Source organism: Pteropus medius, unplaced genomic scaffold, assembly GCF_902729225.1.
Source record: "Pteropus medius unplaced genomic scaffold, Ma_sr-lr_union100, whole genome shotgun sequence".
In the NCBI taxonomy this organism is placed as follows: Eukaryota; Metazoa; Chordata; class Mammalia; order Chiroptera; family Pteropodidae; genus Pteropus; species Pteropus medius.
In genome coordinates, this window is record NW_024352000.1 from 787,259 (window position 1) to 804,018 (window position 16,760).

The 16,760-nt window shown below is 46.6% G+C and overlaps 2 protein-coding genes and 1 pseudogene across 3 annotated transcripts in view; 1 reads left to right on the top strand and 2 right to left on the bottom strand.

Annotated features, from left to right (window-relative positions):
- The window catches only part of DRC4 (dynein regulatory complex subunit 4), a 24,897-nt gene extending 20,348 nt beyond the window's left edge, over positions 1–4,549 (top strand). Inside the window, exon 12 of one of the 2 annotated variants that reach the window (XM_039846589.1) lies at positions 1,036–4,546. The gene's annotated coding sequence lies outside the window, so the exon portion shown is untranslated. Of the gene's footprint in view, positions 1–1,035 lie in introns of both variants that reach the window. The other variant, XM_039846588.1, reaches the window with a different exon arrangement.
- Positions 1–11,135, bottom strand: part of PRDM7 (PR/SET domain 7) — a 14,613-nt gene extending 3,478 nt beyond the window's left edge. Inside the window, 7 exon segments of the mRNA XM_039846597.1 lie at positions 838–1,170; positions 3,761–3,954; positions 4,854–4,898; positions 4,900–4,919; positions 5,321–5,592; positions 5,795–5,972; positions 11,046–11,135. Of these exon segments, the coding sequence (XP_039702531.1) occupies positions 838–1,170; positions 3,761–3,954; positions 4,854–4,898; positions 4,900–4,919; positions 5,321–5,592; positions 5,795–5,972; positions 11,046–11,135 (1,132 nt within the window).
- Positions 11,136–11,655: 520 nt separating this feature from the next.
- Positions 11,656–15,493, bottom strand: LOC120589168 (probable ribosome biogenesis protein RLP24; annotated as a pseudogene).
- Positions 15,494–16,760: the final 1,267 nt, after the last annotated feature.

The window sequence follows — 16,760 nt, forward strand, 5'->3', positions numbered from 1 at the left end:
AAGGAAGCTGCTCCCCTGATGTATCCTCTGGTGCCTGATGAGACTTGACTTCACTGAAGCCCATCACTCACCTCCCTGCAAGGGGCTTCTCCCTAGGTGTCCTCTGGTGTTGTGATGAGGATGTGACTTTTGTGTAAAAACCAGCTCCCTGAAACAAGGGCTTTCTTGCCTGGTGTCCTCTGGTGCCTGATGAGACTTGACTCACACTGAAGCCTCACTCACACTCCCTGCAAACAAAGGGCTACTCCCCTGGTAATCTCTGGTCATGGTGAGACTTGACTTTTTTAATTGAACCCTACGCTCTCCACACTCCCCACCACACCAAGGGCACTCTCCCTGAGCCATGTCCTCTGAGGCCTGATGAGGACTTGACTTCACACTGACCTCCTCCCGCACTCCCTGCAAAACAAAGGGCTTCTCCCCTGGTGTGTCCTCTGGTGCATGGTGAGACTTGACTTTTCATGGAACCCTCGGCTCACACTCCCTGCAAACAAAGGGCTTCTCTTTGAGTATGTCCTCTGATTGAACTTGACTTCCTGAAGCCTCCTCACCTCCCCTGCAAACAAAAGGGGCTTCTCCCCTGAGAGTGTGTCTGGTGCCTGATGAGACTTGACTTCACACTGAAGCCTGGCTCACACTCCCTGCAAACAAAGGGCTTCTCCCCTGAGTGTGTCCTCTGGTGTCTGATGAAATGTGACCCATCATCAAAGCCATGCCCACACCCTCCATACTTGACTCTTACAATTCTTGATGCTCCTACTCCCACAGATGATTTGCCTGTGTTCTCTGGATTCGCTTTCTGGCTTGTGCTGGGCTCTGCCTCCATCATTCTCTCACACTCCCTAGGGCTCCCCATTTGCCCTTTGGGTGGTTTGGAAAAGGCCCTAGAAATCTTCCTCTGCCCGTTCCTTTCAAGCATAGGTTTGGACCTTTCTTTGACCTCTTGACCTTCAGCTTTGTCATTCCAGCTGCGTGGGTCAGTGTGCTGCTGCTGCTGCTGCTGCTGACTCTGATCTTCTGGGTGGGGCTCCTTAGATTGGAAGTGTTTTCTCGCAGATATTCCTGGGAGGCTCTGAGAGGGGTGACTGCGTTTCATGTGCTGGCTGAGGAATTTCCGACTGGAGAAGGCCAGAGAGCAGGAAGGGCATGGATGGATCTCTGGCTTTGGTTCTGCTGGAAGAGAAAATTTTGATCAGGGCGGATGCCGACAAGGCTGCCTGGGCGTAAGACCTGCCCACTAATCACTCCTGTTGTGTGGACAGTGCAAGCTCTGTCTCCCACAAAGTGCTCCTCTGCAGTCTGTCTTTTCATTCCATTTTTATGCCCTACATCATCTTCAGAAACCCGGAAAGCCCAGTCCAGGGCCTTTTCTACGTATGGCCCAGACTATGGACTTTGAAGAAGCATCCGAGGCAGTTTGGCTCCTCGTGGAGATGGAGCTTCGGTGCCTTTACCCACATCCAAGTATCTTGTAAGTTATGATGTTAAAGAGAAAAACCACAGGCCCAAAAATGGTGCCACACATGCTAAAAGCCCTGAAACCAAACCTAGATTTTATACCTCAATCAATTATACTTTCAACCTCTCCCAGAAACTTAATCTCAAGCAACCGGTCTGGAAATTTCTCATCAATAGGAACGAGGTGCTCTCCATCTGCCCCCAAAGGAAGAAGAGGCAATCTGCATGATAAAAACTCTCCCCCACCCGAAAAGATGGCCCAGCTCAGGAATAACCCTTTCTTTTCCTTTGCTAGGAGCTCCTTTGCCCCACCTTTCTTCCTGTAGAAATCTTGCAATTTGCAAAACCCCTCAGAGCACCCTTGAAGTTGCAGGTGGACTGCTGCTGATTCATGAGCAAATCCAAACAGATCTTCAGATTTACTCTGTTGAATTTGGTTTCTTAAGAGCCAGATCACTGTGACAGTGTCTGCAGCCATTTTATTCTACTGAGAGATGAGAACACACTGCATGACTTGGTGGAATTGTCCTTGGTGATGTCCCACGATAGGAAAGATCTGTTAAGTCAGGAGCTACTCAGCCTGGAGGCCTACAAGCGTGGAAGGCAGATGGAGTAGTGGTTAAAGGGAGCGTGGGGGAGTAAACCCGAACCGAGCCTCCCATTCAAAAAGACACGTTTGACTGAGGGCCTCTACGTGCCTGGATCTCCATCAGGAAGTGGGATTCAGATTGGACAAGACAGAGCAGTCCAGGTCCCACTGACTGAGAAAGGATTTCAATCTAAAATGGAACAGGAGGACACAAAACGGAAAATCACACACACGCCCTCAAAGGATGGAGCTGAAATGGGAGACTGATTTCCTGTAAATGACGGGTTTACAAAAGACTAAGACTTATCTCCTGACCAGTGAACATCCACCAAGAATCTCTCCCCACCCTCAAGCCAGTGAGCGTCCTGCCTGGACTCCGGCTGGACTCCCCTCTTTGCGCTCCTTGCCCATGAACTCGGCCTGCTCCAAGCCCTCGACAGCCTCGCCTGTAGCATGCGTTTCCATAATTGCCATTCCTCTGCGATCTCAAAGAGACTCAATTTCTGATAACTTGAGCTTGCCTCAGTTTACCTCGTTATCTAGGCTGAGAGAATGTAGGACTCTCGCTCCCGCTGACTCACCTAGGTCATGAACCGCTTCTCTCTCAGTGTTCCACCGATCATAAAGTGAAAATATGTCCTTCCTCAAGCCTCACAGCAAGTAGTCGTACTTGATTTCTCATTCGATGTTAGCCCACTTCAAACACAACAGGAAGTCGTGTCGCACAATACGTCCCCATCCTTACTTCCCGCAGCCCTGGTTCCCATCCATCTTCAGCCACTCTGCCGTCCTCTCACCTGGAGACGAAGCCATCTCTGAAGGCCTTCCCCACTGCAAGCCTGTTTTCCAAGCATTCACAAAGCACAATCTTAGACCAAAGAACATGCCACTCCAAGCTGAAAGTGGCACCATTGTCCCATCTCACTCAGAAGAGTCCCCAGTGTCTTAGCTGGATCATGGGCTCTACATTCTGGGCTGCTAGACATCCTTCCAACCTCCGTCCTTACCCTCCATGCTGAGACGTGAGTGGTCCTCAGCCAGTCCTCCAAGAGCCCACCTCTTTCCCGCTTTGCCGGGACGCTTTGCCCACAGGTGTCTGTCAATGTTCTCTCCTGAGAGTGCCCTCCTTGAGCGTCTGCCCCACCTCCTGCCCTCACACTGACCCGAGGTCACTGCTGATGTCACACATGCGTGTGCACCTGTGCTTCCCTCCTTCACTCTGAGCTGCTCAAGAGTGATGACTCTGATCATCGTGTCCAGTCTGCATTCCCAGCTCCAGGACCCTGTGCGGCACAGAGCAGGAACTCACACGACAACTAACTGAAATAGTGAGTGAATTCATGTTAACATGCAAATTTCATTTAGAAATATGGAGTAAATTAAGAAGAAACAGCTGACCAGGTTAGAAGAAACAACCTTGGTGACAGAGTTGGTAAGTGCTTGAAAACTTTTTTTTTTGCTTTTAAGCCTTTCGGCACTACATGCTGTTAATATATTTTGTGTATGAAATATTTTTAAAAATCAGGACAAAAATAACAAATATAAAAATTGTTCCTGAAAGTCAAAGGCATATGAAATGAATGCTTAATTTCTGGAGCATCTGATTTGAAATTTTACTGACTTTAGAGCAGATTTTGCTCTAAGAGGTGGACCGTGAACATTTCCAAGGAGAATCCCTTCCTTCCTTTCCATCTGAAGAGCCGCGGTACCCACCTCTCCCCGCGGTGAACTCTCTCTTCCACTTGCTGCCCCACTTGATGCCCAGCCCCTGGCCATACTCGTCCCCGTACCAGACCAGCATTTCACAGCCTGGCATGATGACGCGGCAGGTCCGGTAGAAAATCTGCCTGCGAAACTGAAAGGCCACCAGGTTTTGGTCTTCATCGTCGCGGGCACAGTTCACATACCTGGGTTGAGGCAGCTGGAAGGAAAGAAAACCACAGGTGACAAGTTTCCCCCCGTCACATCCATGTCCAGCTCCTCACCTGACGCCTGCGGCCGTCATGCTCTGCTGTCGCCCACTGCCCGCCACGCTCCTGGGGAACCTGTCCACACCTGAGCCTCGTTCACATTGTCTTGTGGACGCCCGTCTCCGAGTCCTGCTCACAGTGCTTATACTGCCTAAAAAGCCTCCCCTTGCCCTGGGAGGCCTCTGTCTCAGCACGGTCACGCAACAGCAACAGTCCCACACAGTCTCTAAGTCCTGAGAAAAGAGAAGGGGCTGCATCACGAGGCAAAGAAGCCCACGACCACCCTGTACTTCGATTCTCTGCAGGCTTCAGAACCCAGTTCTAGTTAGAATGAGGCCAGGGTGCTTTGCTGTCCTCACGGGTTAAAAGTTCCTTGTATTAGGCTATCCTGGTGCTGCGCACTTCTCACAAAATAGGAAAATTATGGTTAAATATTTCTAAAAATTGTTTCAAGTTTGTCTGCAGTAAATCCTCATAAGGATATGGGTTGTATGATCTGTTTCAGTAATAAATTCCATTGTCTAAACCAGAACATAGTGCTATATAAATGTTTGTTAGATGAAGTCTGAATCCAGGGTCCCCAGTGAATTGAGGGTCCTTGAGGTTTTTTCCAGTGCCCAAATTTTGTCTAGCATAAAGATTTATATTTTGAGGACATACTGTATTTTATCTCCTTTTTTCCCTAAATGTCTATTGACATGAAAGAGCACTGTATGTGGGGAGAACGGGAACAGAGGACTGCGGGGGATCACTGCGGGAGGCACAATGAGAGGGAAAGGGCGGGGGGCTTGTCAGGGAGGGGCGTCCTCTGGGGCCCAGACGCCTACTGGCTTCACCTCATCCAGTTGGCCCGGGACTCATCCTTCCCATCGACATACTCAGCAGTTTCTCCCTTTGGTGATCTGCGGTGCAGGAAAAGAAGTTAAAGCCTTTATTGGTGGGGAGGTGACAGTCAGAAGAATTATTTAACTCTACTGTCATCAGGTGTGTCAGCCTGTATGGATTCCACTGCCAGCCGTGCCCATGTGACATGAGTCTTATTCATCATCTACACATCTGAGTCAGTTTGTCTGCTCAGAGCAGGAGCCCAGAGGCAGGAGCCGTTCCTATGTGTTTGTCCCACTGAGTTCCCACTCCCCTCTGGTCTTTAAGCAGGAGCGCTGTGTCCATGCAGAGTCCATTCTATGCACAGAGCCAACCACGTTATCCCCATCCAAGTCCCATCCTGGACGAGGTGAGGGCTCACCAGTGCAGAGGGGAGGTGGGGAGCCCAAGGACAGGGTCAGGGGTTGCTGCTTCTCACCATTCAGGAGTACTTGCTGTTGGCTGCCTCTTCGTCCTCTGTGACCTGGCCCTCATAGGGGCCAAAGAGCAGACCCAGTGGTAGATTGGACGCCTCATTCCAGACTCCAAGCCCAGCCTCAGGGATGCCCGATGGCCCGATTCTCAGCCCAGGGGGCAGAGTGAGGGCTGAGTGGTTGGGATGCCCAATGTCCACCTCACTGTCCTTTACAAATATGGGGGACCCATGGGCAGCACAGCTGTCGATGAAGAAGTTCTGACACTTCTCACAATCTAGAGGTGAGAGCAACAGGGATTAGGGAAGGTGTCATGCGTGTCCCTTCACATGAGAGCTTCAGACCGAGCCTGGGCACACACGTCACTGAGCCTCCATCCTGTACCCCAGGTCATGGGAAGGAGGAAATTATTGGGGAACAAATGACCAGATAAAAGTATTGTATCCAGGCGTAACAGCCTTCCTGTGAGAGTCACTCACACAGGTAGTCGTCATCCTGGGGCTCGCTGACCTCTTGGTACACACGGCCCATCCTTTCTCTGAGGCTGTCCATCTTCACTTCAACCCCCTTTCTTCTGAGTCCTAAGTTGGAGAAGGGTAGGTGAGTGAGGTTGGTGTGATCTCGAGCGCTAGTCTGTTTTGTCAGAAAACACAAAATCTCCTCCCATCAAACTATCACCTGCCCTTCTGTATACCCTGTTTTTTTCCTCCCTTAAGTATTGGTTCAGAGAGACTAAGACTCCACATGGACCACAGATGGAAGATTCAATTTTAGTTTTAGTGCTTCCCATTATCAGGTTTAACTTCCTAACCTTTCTATTCACAAAATGGTTCATCCACATATTTATTCATTCAGAAAATATTGGTTGAGGGCACATTATGTGTTAGGCACTGAGCCAAGGCGTGGGCAAACACCACCAAGAAAGTATGGTCCCTATTATCACACATGGGTTTACTGAACAACTTGCACATACCGAGTCTTTTAAATTTGATTTTATGCTTTCAAGCAGTATATGAGCTATGTATCCTTATCTTCACTTTACAGATTACCATTCGGGAGCTCAGAGAACTTATAAAATTTGCCCAAATCCCCAGCGCTAACTTCAGATCTCCACTTAGCTCAGTTTAAACCCAGGCCACAGCCCACCCCACATACCTAGGCTGTACTGATCAACCTTTCCAGAGGACTTAGAGGAACTAAATCCCCCAAATTATTTTCTCTTACCCAGCTTTCGTCTAGAGTGCTGTCTTGAGGCACTTGCTTTTCCAGGAGAGAACACTGGTTGCTGGTTCTGTTCTGTTTTCACTTGCATGACTTTAATTAGTACTTCAGCAACCCTTGTAAGTACCTGGGGATTATAAAGGTGATAGGAAAAAGAAAGGACCTATGTGTGTAGGGAATCCAAGACTAGAACCTGTGCCCCAAGGCTCTTTCCTTTCAACTTTCTCTGGAAAAGTAAGGGTGAGGGAGACTGGGACTAGAACAATGAAATAGTTGTCAGAAACATACCTAGACAATAAAGAAAATGATGCTAAAAGTTGTGATTTGCTTTATCTTGGAAAGAATATTTGTAATTTGATGAGCTGGTTCCCATCAATTAAGTTTGAATAAGGTTGTACCACCAGCTAGTTCTCTTCAGTTTCCCAGTCCATACCATACTAATTCTATACTATTGTCACAGTGAACACGACACGTCATAATGTTCGTCAAAGTGTCCTGTGAGCTATTTAACACAGTATGAATGTGAGATTACAGTCCCACTATCAATTTACCCCTCAGCCCTCTCCATATCTGAACTCTAAGTCACAAATATTATCTTCAGCATTCATTGACCCTCTTTCACATTTGTAAATGTGAAATCACTCATTCAGAAAACATTCAGGGGCCCTCAAGGGCCCTGAACTGGGCCTGGGACTTCTGAGAAGAATCAGGTATGGGCCAGCTTCTCAAAGAGTTCGCAGTACATGGGTAGGCAAACTAAACAAACAATCTTAAACTGCAAGAGAGTTGCCCAATTGGAGCTCGGAGAAAGAAGCTGTTACTTCCTCCTAGAGGAATAGGCATTTGAAAACAGTTCCAGAGACATGAATTTATAGTGTGTGACTGATGTGAAGTCCTTAGGCCTGTTATCATCTGTTATCATCAACCCTGCAGCATCTCAGGGCTAGGAGATGCTTCCTTTTCTTAGAGTGCATGTCTCTGAGGCTGGGGTCCATACCCTTTTTTATCTGGGACCACCCACTGTACAAACTGCCTGTGTGTCAGTGAGCTTCCCTTAGTCAGAGGGTCTTACATACCTCTCACTTGAGCAGAGAAGAAAAGATTTGAGGTTGAATGAAAAGATCAGTCAGATGAATGAAGTAAGCATGTGTGGATAAGAGAGCATAAACTTTATAAAACCGTGAAAGTTTTAGTGAGTTTATGAGTGGCTTAGAGAAGGAGCTTTGGATTCAATTGCAATACCACTGAAAATGTGACCTCAGACATGGACGCAAACATTTCTGTGCCTCTGAAACCTCAGTTTCCTCATCTATAAACAGTGATGGCTATAGTACCCACCTCACAGGGGCGTTGAAAGGTGTGAGTGAGTTTAGTCATGTCTGTAAAAGAAAGTCTGAAATACTGTGAAAACAAAACAAGTGGCAGCTCCTATTGTCGATGTATTAACTATTAAAATGATGATATCAGACACTGTTTAACAGATCAGGAAAGGATGGCAGCAGTTCCTAGGATACTCTGTATTTTCCCACTCTTACCTAAATTTGGATCCATGAGGAAGATTTTCTTGTCTATATATAGGATTGGGGAAACACTCACCTTCTGGTGTTTACTCTGTTCCACTCCAAAGGCCACCCAAGAAGGTTGGCCTAAAAGGTGATAAGAAATCAGTGTTTTGGTTGGTAAATGTTTCCAAAATCTGTAGATTCCTCTTAGGGACACAGAATTCTGAATCAGAGAGTGATGAGTACAAGGACAATCCGAGGGTGATTAGAAAATGGTTTCCGGAGTATCATTAAGGCCTATGCTTCTATTGCAAGCATCAACTAATTTTCTTAAAATGTTAAAAAAAAAAAAAACAGACAAAGCCTCATCTATGCTTTATCCTATGTTAATAAGGTAGCTATTACATTTATTTTAAAAATAAGTTGGCCTTTCATGACAAAAATGCTCAACAAACTAGGAATAGAAGGAAATACCTCAACATAATGAAGGTCACATATGAAAGGTCCCCTTCTAATATCACACTCATCAGTGAGAGACTGAAAGCGTGTCCTCTAAGATCAAGAACAAGGCAAGGATGCTGACTCTTGACACTACTATTCAACATTGCGGAGGAGAGACTGTTTCATGACATGGCTGCTGTGGGACCCTCGAGCTAGATCCAGTTGGGTGCAGGCCAGAGCAGAGATTGCTCCCCATAAGTCCCCAGAGACAGTCTGGCCAACCCCTTCCCTACGCTGGATCCTAGAACAGTCCATTGCCCTTCCCCAGGCAGGCATTTCCCCTTTCTTGGTGTGGGTCACACCCCAGTACCTCTATCCATCTTGCCCTGTTCTATATAACTCCTTAGCACCTGTCACGCTGCATGGAGGGTATCCACGGTGTCTTACCATTGCCCAAGATGTGCGTCATATATACATTCCCTTAATAAACTCTTAATGTTGGCAAGAATGTGGAAAAATTAAAACCCTTACACACTACTGGTGGGAATGCAAATGGTTCAGACACTATGGAAAACAGCATAAATGTTCCTCAGAAAATTATAAATATTGCCATGTGATGTAGTAACCCACATTTTGGGTATATATCTAAAATAACTGAAAACAGGATCTCGAATAAGTATTTGCCCACCCATGGTCATTTCAGCATTATTCACAATATCCAAGACGGGAAAGCAACCTTAATGTCCAACGATAGATGAATGGATAAAATAAATGTGGTATTTACATACAACAGAATCTTGTTTAGTCTTAACAAAGAAGGACACCCTGTCCTATGCTACAACATGGATGAACCTTGAGGGCATTAAGTGAAATAAACCAATCACAAAAGACAAATACTGCATGATTCCACTTAGAGAAGGTATCTAAAGTAATCAAAGTCATGGAAACAAGATAAAATGGTGGTTGCCAGGGGCTGGGGGGAAAAGAAATAGGGAGTTTTTAAATGAGTGTAGAGTTTCTTTCAGTCATGAAAGACAAGACAGTTCTAGAGATCTGTTGTACCACAATGGGCGTATAGTTAACAATACTGTACTGTGTACACTTAAAAGCTGTAAGAGTAAATTTATGATGTGTTTTTTAAAAATGAAATGAAAAATACATTTAGTGGGCTGTGGGTTTTCACTGAGTCCAGATAAGATATGTAGATGTATGGTAAACCCTCTTTTCACGTCAAAACCTTGTGGACACCCACATGTTGGGTTTACAGATCTCTTACACTACTTTGAAGAGCCTGAGGAATCAGAGACCCGTAGATGGGGAATCTCAGACCTAGTCCAAGTTGCTCTCTCCTGTTGAGGCAGATGGACTTTCTTCTAAACTCTCCCAAGCAGCAGAAGAGAAAGTGAACTGCTCACTTCTATTTCATAATGACTGCACTCTGCTACATTTACCTGATTCCGTTTCTACTCTGTGACAAGTGGGAGACATCAGGGAGACTCAACAGCTGCCTGAAAACCTCTCCCAGAATCAAGACAAAAAATCAGGTTCATTTCGGGGTAGGAAGATCATGTGGTGTGATAAAATATACATAAATGAATTATAAATCTTTACATAATATCTTAGTCATTTCTTCTGGGACATTTAATTCAATAACTGAACTACGATGAGATTAGTGTTAGAAAGCTTTTTGGTGGATTAACTAAGGTTACTTTAATTGCCCTTTAATTAACAATGTTTAGCAAAAATAATCTTTATAAAATGATAAAAGTTAAGTATATAGAAAAGTATGAAAAATTATAATGAAAAACCTATACATCTACTACCATTCAGTCTGATCGCAACATTCTGCCAGCATGGCTTCAGATCTTTTTCTTCCTATTTTAAAATTCAGAAACAAATAAACAAACGACTAACCAAGACACAGCCAAGCCACCTGTCAGAGCTTCCTCCTTCTCTTATGATGATAACTATTTTGAATTTGTTATTTCTTATTCACGTTCAGATTTTATACATTTAATGCTATTAATGTATCTATAAAATGCTTAATTATTTTACACATTTTAAAACTTTATATGACTAGTCCCCTAGTGTATTACACGCTGTTTTGCATCTTGCTTGTTTGCTGAAAAACAAACACTGTTTCCTTGTCACCTCCTTAGATGCGGCTCAGACCTCAACCTAGGTTGGTTTCAGGATTGCACCTCCAAGTCCTCCTGGCCACTCCATTCTTCATCAGAATCCTCAGAGTCATCCACCTGAGGTTTGATGGCCTGCCTACGGCGACACATGAAGGCTGGTTGAGGGGCTCTGAGACCTGGAGAGAAGCAAATTTTTGTCCTGAAAGAGAAGAGCTTGAAAGAGGGACAAAGCACCCCCAAACCAGGGCAACTCACTCTGATGGGCCAGGAAAATCTAGAACAAGGCATCCCGAGCTCTGCATTGTCAGTGCCAGCCCTGCGCTGACACCAAAGATCAAAATTTTCCTCTAGATTGCTCTCCACACAGAATAGAACTGTAGGCAGATGGAGCCAAACGAATACAGGTGTTTCATGTTTCCCAGGCTCACCTGCACCCAGCACTTCTTGTTTCCTATAGCCTGCAGCGCATCATAGTTCCTTTTCACATTCCTGTAACGAATTTTCTCCCAGTCTCCCATCTCTGTCCATTCTTCCTTGGAGAAGTATATGGAAATGTCTTTGAAAGCATCTTTGGCCTAGAGAAAATAATGGAGTCTACCAATAATTTCCTAACACAAGTCAGAACTTCAAGCTGGGCCTTCTTCTCCACCTGTGTGCAGGGTGCAGACAGACCTCGGGGTGGTCTCTATGAAACAAGGATTAGGATTTTCTCTCCCTCCTCATCCTGTCCTGCTCCCTGAGCAAACACTGAGCATTCTCCTAGCTGTCCCCTGATACAGAGCAGGTGATGATGCTAGTGTCTTGTTCTCCCCCCACATCCCACACAGGACCAATGGCCCATTCTGTGCACATTCACAGAGAGGATCACCCGCCAGCACAGGCCAGGAGTTGTGGTCCTCTAGGAACCAGCTGTTTGTCACCAGGCCCCTTGCCCCATCAGACCCTGCTTGGAGGCTGGCGTTGCTTCCCCCACCTCTCACCTTGGGCTTACACCCTGTCCTCCTTGTGTCTCCCTCAGGGGCTTCCTCTGGGGACCTGTCAGGCATCATGGTTGGGGGACCACCAGGCAGACCGCTCCAACTCGAAGGCTGCAAGGGCCTCTGAGTCTCCCAGCCCCGAGGCCGAGGTGCCTGTGGAAGGAGGAGGTGCTGAGAGGGGTGACAGCGCAGACCACCAGGGGGATATGGGGACCTCACAGGACCTGGGGACGTGGGGCAGAGCCTGTGGGTGGGAGGTCTGCAGCGCCAGCTCAGAGCAGCCGAACGCGAGCCGGGCTGTGTTTCTCGGCTCCCCTGGAGCTCGGCCACCTCAGGAAAGTCTGCCGCGGCGGTGGGGGAGCCCTGAGCGGCGAGGCCCCGGAAGCCCGAGGAGACGGAGAGGCCCGTGTCCCGGGAGTGGGGTCGGCTGACCACCGGCCGCCGCTGCAGAGATGGGAGGCGAACGTTCCTTACGGGGAGGGCTGGGGATTCCGCCGGGGGACGCCGCGAGGGTCCGGGCGCAACGCACGCAAAGCAGGCTCGGCCTCCACGGGGCGGGGTGCTCTCGGGCTGAGGCGATCTGGGGTCCCTCGGCTGGCGGTACTGCGGTCTCTCGGGACAAGATTTGGGGTTTTTCAGGAGGAAGGCATTGCGGATGCTCAGGCCGAGAGAGTTTGGGACCCCTGAGGCTGAAGAGTGGGAGCGCGCTGGGTTCCCCGACACTGAGGAAAGCTGGGTCTTTGACGCAGAAGGGACCGAGAGCCTCAGGACGAAGGCTTTTAGGGTTTCTGAGGCTGGGGGATTTGGTCTCCTGTGGGTGCTATATTTAGGGTTTCCCGAGGTGAGGGGTTTGGGGTGCCTCAGGCTCAGGGGAACTCGTGTCCCTCGAGGCTGATGGGATTTGACTTCTCTCAGCGTGAAGGGCTCTAGGGTCTCCTAGGCTGGGATTTGAAGGTCTCGGGCTAAGGGTTTATGAGGGTTTCGCATAGCAAAGGCCTCCCATTTTCCTGTCATTCTCCCGGCACCCCCGGGCGCTGCCCACCCTGACCAAGCGACGTCTCCGAGCGCCTGCGCGCTTCCCGCCCTCGGGATGTGAGGCGCCGCGGAGCGCGAGGTGCCCGCTCCAACAGCCGCGTCGACGCAAGCAGCCAATCACCGCTGCGATCCCAGGGTCCTACTCACCAATTGGCGGTCAGAATACGCTAAAAGGGCGGAGCCTGACTGTCAGTCACAGGCAGAACCCAGTCCCAGGCTGGGGGCGGGGCTGGAGGGCGTGTCTTCACGCCTCCTGAGGAAGGTCCCGCCCCAGCCCGCGGGGATTGGCTGCTCTGGGTCCCGCGAGTGCCTGTTAAGAAGCCTTCGGCGAGGTCGCGCCGGCCGGCGCTTTTCGTTGCCTGATTCGAGCGCGCCGCGGTGAAGCGCCCGTCCGGTGCCGCGCCCAGGTCCCAGCCCCGGGACAGGAGCTCGCGGCAGATGTGCAAGGTGGACACGGCCGTCTGTCCTGACAGATTCTTTGTTCCACCCGACTTCAGTCAGGATCCCAAACTTTGTCCTAGGCCCGTTCGTGCCCTTCCTTGTGAAATCCGCTTTCAGCAAGAACTCTGTAAGCAGGTAGTGTGTGGTGAATGCCTCATTCCATCCCGGGAAGACTGTCATTCAGTAAATTCTGATGAGACAATGTGTAGACGAAGTTAATTCCGTATGGGTCAAAGATTCAAACACAACAACTGAAATAAGTGTTTTAGAATCCCCCTGGGAGAATTTTAATCTCCCATAAAGAAGTGGCATTATGCGTCGTAGGTATGTTTAAGTAAGGCGGGTCTAGAAATGCTTCGGAAATAAGACATACTTAAAATCAATCAGAAAACAAAAAGGCCTGGAAAAACCTACACGTATTTTGCATAAAAATAAGACATCAAATGCAAAGACGGGGTCCGCAGAGAAGGGTCAGTTGAAAACCTGCTGGCTTTCACAGGATAAAGTGGGAAGAGTGTTTCTGGGCCTTTTGCTAGTTTTGATCACAGAAATGTAACGTGATTTCCATGTCTTGGAAATAAGCCAACTAACTGTAGATTTTTTATAATTACTGTGATAATAAAGAGAAATCTCACTAAAGCGGAGTTGAGGGGCCAGCAGGGGGCGCTCTCACGCGGAACCGCCCGAGGTCAGTTACAGACCCCGCAGGGGAACCCTCCCTAGGAAAGAATCGTCAGTTATGGGCCCCCACAAAAAGAAGGACAGTGGGTCTCCGACAAGAAACCGACTCCCCAGCTACTCAGCCAGTGAGATACTGTCATCACCCTAAACTTACTCTTTTTCTCGAATGCACTTTCATTCAAAATGACCCTTCCAACTTCCTCCTTTTTCTCTACAAAATAACATTCCTCTACTTTATTTGCAGGACTTGCCTATGACTTTTGCTATTGTTTGCTTGTCCCAAATTGCAATTATTGGCTGTTCCTGAATAAACCCATTTTTGCTGGTAAGATAACTGATTTTTTAATTTTTGATTTTTTTCCTGAGAAATTTTTTATTTTATGTAGCAGTAGCCATGAATTTTTATCATTAGTTGTTACATAATGACTGCCTTGTGCTCTTATCAGTGGCGTGAGCATTTTATGTCCACGATTCACTTCTGTTTTTATATCATTTTCATGATTTATATAAGTACAGCTATCAGTGAAGGTTTAACATTGAGATGCAATCTTGCATTCATAATATCTGATGTTTTGCAGATAGCAATGTAGAAGAGATTTAATCACCTTTTCATTTGAGTCACTTTACGTAAAACATAAATCAATAATTTAGACGTTCTAAGTCTCTAAAGGAGATTTTCCACTGCACTCGTAGAAATGGTCCCAGACAGTAAGATTTTCAGGAACGACTTCCATGTCCACGTCCTGTTGTAATTTCTGTACCATTTTGTTTCCCAGCTGTTCGATGCATGCAGATGGGGTGCGGATTAGATGAACGTTTTGCTTCATTTCTTTGACATCCTGAACTTTCTGTAGTTCTTCATTTTTCTTCAACCAGTTCGTTATAAATTTAGCTTGGTGTCTGATTGATCTCCTCAACTCTCTTCATTGCATCAATAGTTTTTTTCCCCCACAGCTCTTGCTGGTATTTGACAGGTCCATTTCTACAGTTTTCAAATCCAAATGAATTATCCACTGTAAGCTCTTTACCAGCAGCTTATGAATGCTTTAGTCCACCTGAGCTTGCAAGAACTGCTCTTCTTTTTACGGTTTTTATGATACTTGGATTTGCAGAATCTGAACACCTTACAATCCTTAAGAATATCATGTGGTGGTCAGGGTGTATAGGCTCTAAACAGAAATAACACTTTCCATACACTTGTTGAGCCGCCTGGGGACCCACCTCTCAAACACCAAGCTTGAAAGGAAGTGACATTGCTCTGTCACAGCCCGTTTCATTCCCCCCACCTCTTTAATCCCCACCCCCATTTCCACCCCTGACCTACGGATGTTGCCATCTCCCTTTTTAAGAACTGGATCTCTGAAGGTGGGGCATCTTCTCCCATGTGCTCGCGGCATGCACCCGGGGCCTGGCACCCCTGGCGCACTCGGGGGGCCTGGTGCACCCGGGGCCTGGCGCACCCGGGGTATGGTCTGTGGATCCATCTGGGGTGCGAACCCAGGACCTTCTGCATGTAAAGCAGACGTGCTAACCACTACACTATGGAGCCACCTCCCTGTTTCATTTTTAAGGTGAACATTATTCAATGGCCCACATGGGGATCCAGAGGAGACCTTGGACATGTCCGGGGCTCTTGAGCAAGCAGGTGCAATGCCCACAGAGCCTGTTGAGCTGGCCGTTCCCTCGCCTACCCTGGTGTTTGAGGCTTGGTCTCTCTCTTGGATCAGAGCTTCTGCTCTCATTGTGTCCGAAGCTCTCCAGATTCTATTTGGGATCTATTTTAAGTCTTCACCCTTTTCTGATTAAAGCCCTCGTTTTGCCTGCAAGTACTCACTTGGCACTTCCACCTGACTGGAAATCAGGCTGTTCTCTTGGAACTGTGCTAGACGTTGGCCCGATTCTTTTTGGAACTGGCCTGTTTCCACTGAAACTGAAATGCCTGACAAATGACTCCAGAACAGAAAAAACAATATTAAAAATCTGGTAACTGTTGGTTCAATAAAAATAGGGAACTGTAATTTCGGCCAAATGAAAAGTGGTCCCACTAGAGATTCTGATTCCCACTCCTTACACTGTGCATACGTTAAACCATCAGGCCAATGACAGAATGATAGCTCTTATGAACCAGTATTGGTGTGGGGATACTAATAAGGCCTCAAAAGGTGCCTACCTCACTGGTTCCACTTGTCCAAAGGACAGCCCAGGGAAGCCTGTGAACACTGTCTCTGGACAGTTCAAATTGCCTAGTAAACCTTTCGAGGTTTGGTGAATAAAGAAAAGCAGTAGCGTGTAAATCGGAGGAGTGTAAACACTGTTTTGTTGTAACTCTATTGTCTGTGAAGAGGGAAAGTATCAGGTAAGATTAAGTTTTGTTAAGTCAATGCTGTATATTATAATCACTACCTAATCACTAAAACATTGATTTAAAAAATGTGTAGCTACCAAGCTTCGAGATGGAAAAAATGAAATAAGATAAAATGGAATAAAAGAACCTATTTCAAATAGCAAAATAAAAATAAAAATAAAGCAACAAAATTCTCCCAAAGCAAAATAAAATCTCGGAAACAAATTAAAAAATTCAAAATGCTCATGATAGAAATATATATATAAAAGAAATGGAAATCATGTGTCTTTTGGTAGAAAGATTCAGTACTATAAATATGTCAGTTCTGTATACAGTAATGTAAATTTTAATTTCATTCCAATAAAAATAGTTTATTTATTTAAATTTTCAAGCAGGTTAACAAGAATACATGTAAAATAAACAAGCTTGAACAACAAGGAAATTTTGAAAACCATTAAGAGAACTGGATGGGCAAGCCTTTCAACATATATACATATATATATATGTGTATGTATTAGTGTATATATATGTGTGTGTGTATATATGTGTATATATATATGTATATGTGTATATACACACACACACACACACACACACACAACGAAATGCATAACCTCATTAAAACTAGTGGCCCACATTCATTTCCTTTCTCAATAATACCTTGA